A 12,456-nucleotide genomic window follows, 5' to 3' on the forward strand; every position below is an offset into this window, starting at 1 on the left:
TGTCCACATCCACGGTGGCTAGGAATTGTCAGCAACCTCGACCGGTATACAGGAGGTCGTGAGTTCAATCCCAACCTTTGATGATGCCTGTATAGTTTGAGTTTGCGTGTCTCTTTCCCCGTGGTCGCGGGGATTCTTCTCCGGGTCTTCCAGGTTTTTCCCCCCTCCACATTTAGAATCAACAACACGCGTTTAGACGATTTGGCTGCTATAAAAAAAATGTTCACATTATAAGGCACTTCCATTGGGCTATAACTTGTGGCCAAAATAGAACTATATAGCTCAGTGGACCTTCACCTGGTTACTGTAAAATAAAAATGTTTCGTTGTAGTTTACATCCGAGCGACACGATGTGTCTGGGTGTGGCTTGTGCTGTGTCTGGGCTACGCTGAAGCCATTCTACTGGCGAAGCTTCACCCTTCCCACCCCGCCACCCACGCCAGAATTGTAACGAGCCTTGAAATACATCGCTAAAAATCGCCCGAGCAGATCGACGCTTAAGAGTCGAGTCCTTGGCTCGACCGTTGGGCAAGCAGTTGCGCGGCAGCTTGCCACCAGTTGCATATATCCACACGAAAACGATTCGCGCATACCCAGAGTAGCCCGCCTTGACCTGGATTCACGCGTGAGATGCAATCATAGAAGTTATCTAAGTGCATATCATCAGAACACCCTTGTCAAAAGTAGTCAATGTCTCCGTTTTAAAAAACCACAAACACAACAGTTTCCCCATGTTACCTTGCAGGCTGCAGAGGCAAGTGCCATTATCAAGCATCATATTAATGCTTTTTAAAATTAATTGTGAGTGCTGCGGTAATGGCTGTATCTCGGTCTGGACTTGGCTTTTCCGAGGTCTTCCTCAGTATAGCAACCAGCAAAGCCTCCGAAAACTAAACAATCGCCGAGGTACAGACTCAGTACCGTCAGCAAATAGGTTGTTTTAAAAAGATGGACCTGATTTGAAATCGCTATATCTCTGCAACCACGAACCGCCCATGAATGAAACTCTTACCACTTGAAAGGGCGGGGCATAGAGAGGGCGGGGCATAGAGAGGGCTGGGCATAGAGTTTCAAATGATTACCGCTAGATGCCTCTCCCAGCGCACAAACAGCCCCTAGCCTCAGTCATTGGCAAGATGGTGACCCCGCAACACAAGGGGCGTTTTGCGTTCTGCAGTTCAGCAAGACTGAATCCGTAATTGCGGTGCAGTGTGCGTTTCAACGGCGTTTTGGCATTGATCCGCCAATGTCAAAAAGCATGGTGGCACAAAAGACCGTGGTGTTTTCGTGCCACCATTAGCGACTAATCTGTATGACCTCAAAAACAGAATCACGGCAGCGGTGACTTCAGTGGAAGAAGACACTTTGAGAGGCATTTGGGACCAATTCAACTATCGTCTCGATGTTGTCCGTACAGCAGGTGGAGGGCACATAGAGCATTTATAAAATGGTTAGTAAAACTTCATAACTCATTCAACCGTTTGTAACTTTTCGTGTAATTGTAACATGTTGCCATCGTGAAATATACTGCTTTGCAATAACGAGTCAAAACTGTGAATTTCTGCGTACATTACCAATTGTGCGTGAGGATTCACCGGTGAGGGAAGACGATAACCCACACGTTGATCTAGAAGCGGTGCTTTTAGGCACATTTCCTTAGCACCTCACCGCTTGTCGGCAGTGCGGTGCTGGAGATCATCATAGCAGGGAGAGCATAAACGGACCCACCTGGTTCTACTCGTAGCCCCACCTACTTCGTGTGCCATGCTGGCCTGAATAGGCGCTTGCTAACGCACACACCGTAAGTATATGTATGTTGAACTTCTTTCGCACGGTACGTAGCCGACCTCACTGGCCTCTCCGTGTGCCGTGAGGAAGGCCCATTGCCCAAAGCGTAAACTATATATTTTTTTTTTTAAAGCGGTGTTCTTGACAAATGTATTGTGGTTGTTTTTTGCAATATTAATTGGACGTGTGGCTGATCAATGGAAGTCGTCGATACGGAAGTGCATAATTACCGCAGCATGACAGGCAACCGTTAGATATTCCATTCTCTCTCTTAGAATAACACATGCATCACTGCATGGAATGTTAATCTTTTCTCCTTGTAAAAGAGGAAACTATAAGCCAGTACGTTTTAAACAGCTATTTAAAGCACAGTATATACAAAAAGGCATACATTTAATATGTTACTTTAACAAAAACCTGAAAAAAACAATAAACGTGATATATTACTTATTTATTTCATAAATGACAAATTATTTAAATATTACAAAAAACACAATCTCATTTCCAAGTTAACCTGTACAATAATTTACAAAATATTTACAAACCTAACGGTACTATTTTACACTGTACAAATTAAATGGGACTAAATCCATCACGTGTATTATCCAAGTCCACAACATTTTTGGATATTCAATAAAAACCACAAGTGGAAGTCATGAGGAATTATTATTATTTTGCAAGAAGGCAACTCGGAGAATCATCCCATAATTCTACCTCTCATAAGCTCCCGTAAACATCTGCGCGCACTCCTCCCCGTTGGGAATTACTTGTATTTAAGTGTATTTACATATTCATTTTTAGCGAGTTGAAAACCTTTTCTCCAATCTTGCCTATTGTATTGCTTGCAGATGTAACTCGCTGAACCCACCCCATCCTGCCTGCCCGCCCCTATGGGACATGTGTGAAAAAGAGCTTTACAGCTCATCGGATTATTCGGGGATAAATAAAGATTCTGATTGTGGGTGGAGGCGTCTGTCGTCAAGGCAGCTTGTGAAGGAGAGTAATCCTGTGGGTGGTTCTCAGCCTCTTCACACTTTGGTGGTGTCCACAAGTGAACCCTTCTTGAGCGGCTCTTGTTCAGGCTTTTCATTGTTTGAAGTTCTATAAGAAACAAGGCACATTCTTCATTATTACAACAACAAAAGCATTCAACGCATTCATCACTAGCGCGACCTTGAAAGGAAAAAAAATGTATTTATTTGGTGACGTTTGAGGCAATGATGACCCTTCTTCGACAGCACATCGAGATTGCAGAGAGGTAGAGTGTAACACAAACAAACACAAAAACGAATGTCCCCCGTATAGTCTTAACAAACTGTTGGGGCAAGTGCTGTTAGCGAGTAGCACCTACGAAGGCCTGGAATGGCACGCGAGAGGGGTGAGTGGCCAGCACCACGTCCGGCGACCTTTGTCTCCCCAGTGCTGATGTTTACACACCGCACCAGGTACTCATTTGGGGCTGAGTCGACCTAGGCGATGCCCAGGACCGGTTCAGATAATCGTCACTTGGTGTTGGCCATGAACGAGAATCGAACTCTTAAACATACACACACACATATATACTGATGTGTGTATCTGGAAGTGAAACGGAAGTGGAGCGGTTAGCAGACTGCACTACAAAACCCATCAACCCTGAGTTGTGTTCCTGGCCACGGCTCACATCCGTGGTGAGTGGTGTATAAATAAATAAATAAATGGACTTGGCTCTTTGCCTTCACGAACCCACAGGGAACAACGGCGTGGCGAAGTGTGGCCAAACAAAAGGCGTGGGAAGGCCTTCCTGCAGCAGTGGATTGACAGAGGGCTATAATTTATTAATTATTATTGAGTATTTCGCTAAACAAGGTCATTTTGCTATCCAAAGTACAATCTATAAATATATACACCAAGCACGAGACCAAATGGCCTTGCTAATGTGTTGCCTTATTTTGCATGCTGATTTTTTTTTGTTAAATCAATTTAACAATCAATGGCCGTAATTGATCTAAACAGACTTTGTCAAGCATAACGCATTACGAATTTAATCCGTTTGGAATTAAATCAGTCGGCAAGTAGTTAGCAATGTTGTCGCGACATTAGAAATACAATTCATATGAAAAAACAATTATGCAATAAACAAAGGGATAATAAGTGATGACAATTCCATTACTGTCATATATTTAGGGGGCAGAGGGCAGATGGACGTAGTGGGGCGCAGATAAAACTTCGCTCGTGCGTAAGATTTCTCGCGGCATTGCTGACGAGCCCATGGCTCTGCGCCACTTCTTCAAGAAGCCATCGGGGCGCGCGCAGCGAAACGTCGGACGTCGCCGGCGAAACGACGCGGCAGCTAACGGCGGTCCGTTGGAACGCGCCACTTGCCTGGGCGTCTTGTCGGGGGACGCGCGGCCCCTCCTGCGCTTCAGCTTCACCACCAGGACCACGACCACCACGACGAGCGCCAGCAGCAGCGCACCGCCCACCGCCAGGGCCAGGACGAGGGCGTTCTGCAGCCAGCCTGGCGGGCGACAGGAGACACGCGGCGCCACGGGGACCCTCCGTCACGCAACGCCGGCATCCCTACGGCAGCAAACGAACCTCCCTGTAAACCGCGTCCCCCAGCTCGTCCCTCCCGTCGGCACCTCCGCTAGAGCACGATTGGCTACGCACGGTGCGAAAGGAGTTCAACTTGTGTACATACGTACAAATGCATACGTCCCATCGCAATATTCGCAAGCGGGACCGTGGCCTTGTCGGCGCTCGGGATTGGCGATGACCACGGTGGGCCAGGCGTTGTGTCGGGGGGCCTTGCGTGGTGTTGCCGGGAAATGGCAGCGCCGGGCGTTGCGCCCGCCGCTATGCGAACTGTGGGGTTCAGACTATTTAATCACAACTTTTTTTTATTTATCCCGGAGAAATCTGATGAGCTGTGAAGCTCTTGCTTTTTTTTTTTTGACAGATATCCAATGGGTTTCTCCAGGAACTCTGGTCTCCTTCCGCGTGAAGTCACAAACTCTTTTTGACTATCCTCAAAGTGAGTCTTGAGACTTGGTGAAGATTTCCCTAGCTAAATAATGGGCATTATTATCATAATTATTTCATTATTATTCAAATAATACAGCATTGATTCAATAAATGGGTTCGTAGAGGCGCATTGCCTTATCATGGACCACATGTGGAGTGCCAACAGCAAGCGTTTTACACGTAGGCTTTCGCGACCAATATGATTCATAATAAAGGTTTTTGGGTTACATCGTGTAAGTATAAATGTGTCATAACCCTTCACAACACGACACGGCCAGTAAGGTCTGTCACGTAAACAACGCGCCAATTAGTTACTACTTCAGCCCACCGGTGTGTTGGAGAGTAAGTCCACAACATTTACAATTTGAATACGATGTTTCGCTGGTAATTACATCCAGCATCATCGGGAGATTTGCCAGAATAGTGAAGCAATCCACATGCTTTACCTGCCCCGATAATTAAAGAATTATAACGCTGTGAGGTTCCAATTCCTTTTAATGATTGATTTTTAAAAAAAATTGTCTCACTTCCCATCTCATTTGAATTTTGTTGTTGCGGTTTTTTTGTCCGTACAATTGATTTTAAAAAAAATGTGTTCGCTCCTTTAACCTAGATGTAACAGGAGCGTGTACATTGCCATACATTACGAACGAGCGATTCTTACGCGCACATTTCGGGGAGTGTGACGTCATTAAGATTCGATTTCAATCGATGCAGTACGTGCACGCCAAGCCAAACTATTTGAGTCTTTCGGTAAAGTCACGTTGATGGGTTCAAAGGAAATAACATCAGGATGACGACCGCTTGTGTTGCCATAGAAACGTCGTAGTTTTTAGATATTTAGTTATTTTCTTTGAACCTATCTACGTGACTTTAACGAAAGACCCATTGAATGTGAATTCCTGCGGTCACGAAAGCTCTAAGTCACGCCGAGCCAATACTGCAACATCTATGGCCAAAGGCAGAGGCTCGGACAGCACGGCCACATGGCGTGTTGGAATAAAAATCTGAAGGGGATGTTACATGAATTGCAGGCGAGTGCGCTTGCAGAGTACGGCGGTTAGCACGCTGCACTTTGAACCCGGCGGCCCGAGTTCGGTTCTCGCTCGCATCCACACCAGTGACGATTATCTGAACTGGTCCTGGGCCACCCCTAGGTCAACTCAGCCTTAAGCGGGTACCTGGCTGGGTGTGTAAACATCGCCACTGGGGAGACAACGGCGGCCGGGCGTGATGCTGGCCACCCACCCCCTCGTGTGCCATGCCAGCCTTCGTAGGTGCTTGCTAACAGCACTTGCCCCAAAAGTCTGTTGAGGCTGTAAGGGGGATCTTTTTCTGTGGATTGGAGAGGTGGTGGCTCGGGAGGTGTGTGTTAGTCAGGATGTGCTTCCCACTGCCACTATCAATATCGTCTTCCGGAGCCAGACTCCTGATCCGCACACCGAGATACTCGAAACGAATGCAACTCTCTCTCCAGATTGCAAAGCCACCACAGCACCTCCCGCTTCGAGTGAAACTCAATTATCATTGATCATTGTCAAACCAGCCAGAACATCGAGGATATAAATGCAATTCCAATCCAAACACACCCTGTCAAGATTCTCTACAATCCCATGAATGCAAAAATAAAAAGTAACATGCAGAGAGAATAGAAAGCAGCCTCGCTATCTACAGCCTCGCCGTGGCCTTGGTGACTAACTATATTATTGTTGTGTGCAAACGGATAAAATTAACATTTTTCCGCCAACAAATCTTCTCCACACCTGCATTATTTTACAAGACTGTGTGAAGCCCGTATTGCAATGTTATTTTCCTTAGAACTGTGCTAAAATCAGTGTATGTATATGTGGAAATACATCCCTATTTTCTTGTAGCTCGCTATTTGTACGTGAATTAATCAAACATACACAATTGTATTGATTTTTCAGCCAGATGGTTGCTCCGGAAAATATCCTGCTTATCCATTCCTCTTTCCGTCTTGATCATTTTTAGAATGCTGCCACAGTGGTGTAACGATTAGCCTATCGGACTTGCAAATTCAGAGATTGCTGGTTCCATCCAATCGCCTGGCTCGACAGTCAAAGCAATGGTGGCGAATTTCTGAAATCCCCCCCCCCATCTCCCACTGCCTCTGTCCATCTAACACCAGGGGTCGGTAACCTGCAGATCCGGAGCCGCATGCAGTGGCTCTTTAAGGACTGCAGTGGCGGCTCTGGAAATTCGAACAAAAAAATGGAAGTCCAATTCACCATGGAAGTCCAGTTCACCGTGGGCAGGGGATCGACAACCTGCGGCCCCAGAGGCGAATGTGGCTCATTAAGAGGACTGCTTCGTGACATTATTTATGAAGGACCACCGTCTCGTGTTCACTACGTGCATTGCAGCTCTTGAAGTATTGAGGTTTTTTTTCATTTTTACTTTTTATTTTGGTTAACGACCCCAGATCAAACATCATACAACGGCTACATTTAGTCGATCGGCTGCCTGTACGTGGGGGTGGTAAAGCGTGGGAACTTCCATCGCATCCCAGACATCTCGAGTAGGCCAAAATTGCCTCTCGAGTGACCCTCCGGAGCTACCTCGAGTGGAGTTCCTTCCGCCAGCAGTAGCAAGCAATTGCAGGCATGCACCTACCCGTGCCTACCGACCGCATGATCCCACCTTGTTAGTATTTACATAGTACATCACATATAGCGGAATATATACACCAGCGCCACTCCATTAAATCTGTGACCCAAATCTCCCCCCCCCCGCCCCCCACACAACGAGTCAGCATGAATTCCCTTCACACCTTTGAAAGATTCAGGCAGCAAACAGTAATATTGTCGCTGGCTTTACCGGCTATCCATAATAATAATATGCGCAATGTCAACACAGGCTCTCCCTGTCAAGTAGACACAAGGGAGCAGAACACAACGGAACACAACGGAACACAATGGAACACAACGGAACACAACGGAACACAACGGAACACAACGGAACACAACGGAACACAATGGAACACAACGGAACACAACGGAACACAAAGGCAACAGTGACCGGTGCCGTTTTTTCCCATAGAAGCGATCTCCCCCTTGCATCTCAGCGCTTGTTCGGTCGTGCGAGTGTGCAATTAAGTTTTGACGTTTTCGAAAAATAATGTTTAATTTTCCATTTCAAGTGCAATTACATTCCTTTGTCGAAATTATATTGCTGCCACATCTTCTGGTTTGTCCTTAAATTGGTTATTTAGCTGTCATAGCCGATGTAAGGGGGGGGGGGGAGGGGGCCGCGGGGTGAGGAAATAGTTTTGCAAAGTAAAATTTATTTTTGCATATTATATGGGGTTAAACGTGTCAGTTCTCCTTGTTTTAATAGAACAGGGCTTTTTGTTGTTGCGAGCGAGCGAGCGAGCGGAGTGCACGGTGTCGCGCCCCGGCGCCGCAAGTTTACCTTATCAAGCTTCGTTTTTGCGGCAATATCTGACAAGGCAATAACGCTACGAGAAATGGCATCTCATTTAACACAGTGCACCCCATTTAACAAAAACACACACACACAGCAAATACAGTAGAACCGATTTGATTGAGCCATAATAATCAATTGGCAGGGTGGTTAATCCAAACACCCATTTACAATACTTGACAATTCTGTCAAAAGTTTAGGCAACAAAACGCATACTATTTTACAATTTTCAGATCGCCAGTTTTGTGCCGACTTTGGAGGGGGGGGGGGTGGGGTGGGTTCTAGTGTACTTTTTTTTCAAGTAAACACTTATTGTATTTAGAAATTCAAATGGCAGAAATGTTATGGATCTTACTGCTACACTCAGCGAGAGGCAAATTGTTGCTTGGGAGGTTTGGGTACTGACAGCTGCGGCTCAGAGTGAAGCGTCGCCCGTCCGTGCCCAGCCGGTTGCTGGCGTTGCACGTCACCTCCTGCTGCGCTGACTCCAAGCCAGACACCGCCAGCCGACTTATGAGCAGAGCATTCTGCTCCTCCCACTCCTCGGACTGAAACGACAGACGAGCGGAACGCACACACAAGCGCACGGCGTGAGCGATGAGGGAGAGGCGTTCACAGGCGACGGCGGGACCACGGCGAAGGAGGCCCCCCGAGGCTTTGGGATATGATCCAAGTTGAAGATCGGGGGTCACTTGTAATTTTATTGTCATTAGCTCGACGAGGGTGCCAAAAATAAAAGTACGCTGCGAGAGGCGCTGGACTGGAGCGCCTCGCGTATTGTATTTGCGCGGGAGCCGATTCGGCAATGGGATGAAACATTCTCCATTGCCCAAGCGCTGCGCATATGCCTGTTTTTAATTGGATACCTATTTTAAAAATGTAAAGAAAAGGGCAATGCATGATAAATAGATAAACGCGTTGATTAATCGCGTACATGATGAGAATTAGCAACAAACCACCCGCTGCTGTCCATTGAAAATGACTCTCATCCAACCACTTATATCGCTCTCCACAGTCCAATTTGTTATTCATTGACTTATTGGAAAAATTACAATTTTAATTGTGTTTGTTGCTTATGGTTAAAATATGTTGCGCATTTGCATTAAGGCCTGAACACAATGCGAAAATATGCATTCGTAGCTGACGGTTATAATCTTGAAGTGCACTTTGAGTACTTGTAATTTACAACAGAATATATTTGTGATTTAATGAGAATATTGAGCGCAATGTTTAATTTTTATTTTCTCCCATGGGATAGATGGTTGTACTGTCGGCTCCATTTATATGTACGCCGTATAAGAAGGCAGCGTACACCAGAAAGGCTAATGCTATAATTTTCCTACCAAACGACAGCTCATAACTTGAAGCTGCGCCTCAGAGGAACTAAAATTGCTGGCACTAATAGCTTGTAAGAAATATCCATTTACAATTCTCCCTAATAAAAATGTACCCAGAAAAAAGAGCAACACCGATATCTGGCCGTGAGAAACATGTGACCACACACGGTGTCTTGCACCGTGCAGCAGATGCGCCGCGCAGGCTTGGGACGCAAAGTGCGCGAACGGCGATAATTGACCGTGTCCATAAAACGAATCGTAAGAAATGCACTCGCGAATTGCGCGTTCAAGAGCCATGATCTGCATAAGCCAGACTGAGCCACATTTAAGAAAAGATAATAATATTCCAAGCGGAAATGTCCCCAGACTCGCGGTGCCAAACGAAGACAGACCTTCTCGCGAATTCTTAGAGAGTTCAGTGATCGACAATGGCCGCGGCGAGCCGGTCCTCGCGGCTGTCCCTGTTTGTTCGGTGTTTTAAATTCGGGGTGGACATGCCCACGGTTCTGGCAGGGGCAACTGGCCGGGCCGCAGCAGCCCCAGCTGGTGCGGTGTTTGTGCCCAATGGGCCCGCGTGCGCCCTTATTAGCATGAGCCACCTCGATCTTCTTGCAATACAAATGCACCCTGCCGCTTGCCCCTGCCCTACCCAGGCTCACTTCTGGGGTTTCTTCACTCAAGCATGCTGCTCTGCTTAATTAGAGGACCCACCGCGCAACTGTTGACCGTGCTCGTGAGCATCGCACTAAACATAGCTGAATGGCGTCATGGCCGCGACGCCTCAAAGTACATCGGTCGTGGTGTTTATGTTGACAACCATTATAAGACGCTGGTGCAGTATATTAGCTGGTGCTGTTGTTCATCGGTTTACTCTATTACTTTCGCGCCAGCATATAGAGTGGACATGGCATGTGAGGGCCTTCATCCTGAGGTGGGTTCACAAGGAGCTGTTACATTATCACTATTATACTAAAAGCATGCATATGCAGAGGTTGTTTGTGGATGTCCTGACATGCGAATGTCACGTAATGCATGTAAATATTTGGTTCTAATAATTGTCATGGTTAAGAACTTCTAGAATGAGTGCCTTAAATTGTGATGGTGTTTCCTTCCTGCTTACACTGAGGGAAAAAAATATTTGATCCCCTGCTGATTTTGTACGTTTGCCCACTGACAAAGAAATGATCAGTCTATAATTTTAATGGTAGGTTTATTTGAACAGTGAGAGACAGAATAACAACAAAAAAATCCCGAAAAACGCATGTCAAAAATGTTATAAATTGATTTGCATTTTAATGAGGGAAATAAGTATTTGACCCCTCTGCAAAACATGACTTAGTACTTGGTGGCAAAACCCTTGTTGGCAATCAGAGGTCAGACGTTTCTTGTAGTTGGCCACCAGGTTTTCAGACATCTCAGGAGGGATTTTGTCCCACTCCTCTTTGCAGATCTTCTCCAAGTCATTAAGGTTTCGAGGCTGACGTTTGGTAACTCGAACCTTCAGCTCCCTCCACAGATTTTCTATGGGATGAAGGTCTGGAGACTGGCTAGGCCACTCCAGGACCTTAATGTGCTTCTTCTTGAGCCACTCCTTTGTTGCCTTGACCGTGTGTTTTGTGTCATTGTTATGCTGGAATACCCATCCACGACCCATTTTCAATGCCCTGGCTGAGGGAATGAGGTTCTCACCAAAGATTTGACGGTACATGACCCCGTCCATCGTCCTGTTGATGCGGTGAAGTTGTCCTGTCCCCTTAGCAGAAAAACACCCCCCAAAGCATGTTTCCACCTCCATGTTTGACGGTGGGGATGGTGTTCTTGGGGTCATAGGCAGCATTCCTCCTCCTCCAAACACGGTGAGTTGAGTTGATGCCAAAGAGCTCCATTTTGGTCTCATCTGACCACAACACTTTCACCCAGTTGTCCTCTGAATCATTCAGATGTTCATTGGCAAACTTCAGACGGGCATGTATATGTGCTTTCTTGAGCAGGGGGACCTTGCGGGCGCTGCAGGATTGCAGTCCTTCACGGCATAGTGTGTTACCAATTGTTTTCTTAGTGACTATGGTCCCAGCTGCCTTGAGATCATTGACAAGATCCCCCCGTGTAGTTCTGGGCTGATTCCTCACCGTTCTCATGATCATTGCAACTCCACGAGGTGAGATCTTGCATGGAGCCCCAGGCTGAGGGAGATTGACAGTTCTTTTGTGTTTCTTCCATTTGCGAATAATCGCTCCGACTGTTGTCACCTTCTCACCAAGCTGCTTGGCAATGGTCTTGTAGACCATTCCAGCCTTGTGTAGGTCTACAATCTTGTCCCTGACATCCTTGGAGAGCTCTTTGGTCTTGGCCATGGTGGAGAGTTTGGAATCTGATTGATTGATTGATTGCTTCTGTGGACAGGTGTCTTTTCAGAATCAGAATCAGAATCAGAAAGAGTTTTATTCGCCATGTAAGTTCACACCGACACGGAATTTACTTTGGCAGGATGGTGCATACATTCAACATATAGGAATCTAAAATCTTAAATAAGTTTTAAACAAGTCTTACTATAATAAGGGTTAAAAGTCTAACACTAAGGGGCTGAAGTATATAAAATTAAATAAATATCGAATATAAAATAGCTTTAAGATATAATTTAAAAATACAAATACAAATAGGGAAACATAGTTAATATCAGCAACGTGTCGTTATGTAGATCAAATGTTAAAAACAGTGTTAGCCCTTGGCCTTGTTTAACAGGCCAGCAGCAGATGGGAAGAAACTGTTTTTATGGCGTGAGGTTTTGGTCCTGATGGACCGAAGCCTTCTGCCGGAGGGGAGTAGCTGAAACAGAGAGTGTCCAGGGTGGGAGAAATCGGCCATAATCTTCCTCGCTCGCCTC

At 46.1% G+C, this 12,456-nt stretch overlaps 1 protein-coding gene across 3 annotated transcripts in view; it reads right to left on the bottom strand.

Annotated features, from left to right (window-relative positions):
* Positions 1–2,131: 2,131 nt before the first annotated feature.
* Positions 2,132–12,456, bottom strand: part of LOC116957480 (CD166 antigen-like) — a 69,462-nt gene continuing 59,137 nt past the window's right edge. For 2 of the 3 annotated variants that reach the window (XM_076053053.1, XM_032979661.2), the window contains exons 12-14: positions 8,591–8,783; positions 4,150–4,285; positions 2,132–2,889 (exon numbers count right to left, since the gene is read on the bottom strand). In XM_076053053.1, coding sequence (XP_075909168.1) covers positions 2,817–2,889; positions 4,150–4,285; positions 8,591–8,783 — 402 coding nt within the window. In that variant the 3' untranslated portion in view covers positions 2,132–2,816. The remainder of the gene's footprint in view (positions 2,890–4,149; positions 4,286–8,590; positions 8,784–12,456) is intronic. The other variant, XM_032979666.2, reaches the window with a different exon arrangement.

The sequence above is a fragment of the Petromyzon marinus genome, chromosome 3 (genome assembly GCF_048934315.1).
Source record: "Petromyzon marinus isolate PM22_M1 ecotype Great Lakes invasive population chromosome 3, UKy_Petmar_22M1.pri1.0, whole genome shotgun sequence".
In the NCBI taxonomy this organism is placed as follows: Eukaryota; Metazoa; Chordata; class Hyperoartia; order Petromyzontiformes; family Petromyzontidae; genus Petromyzon; species Petromyzon marinus.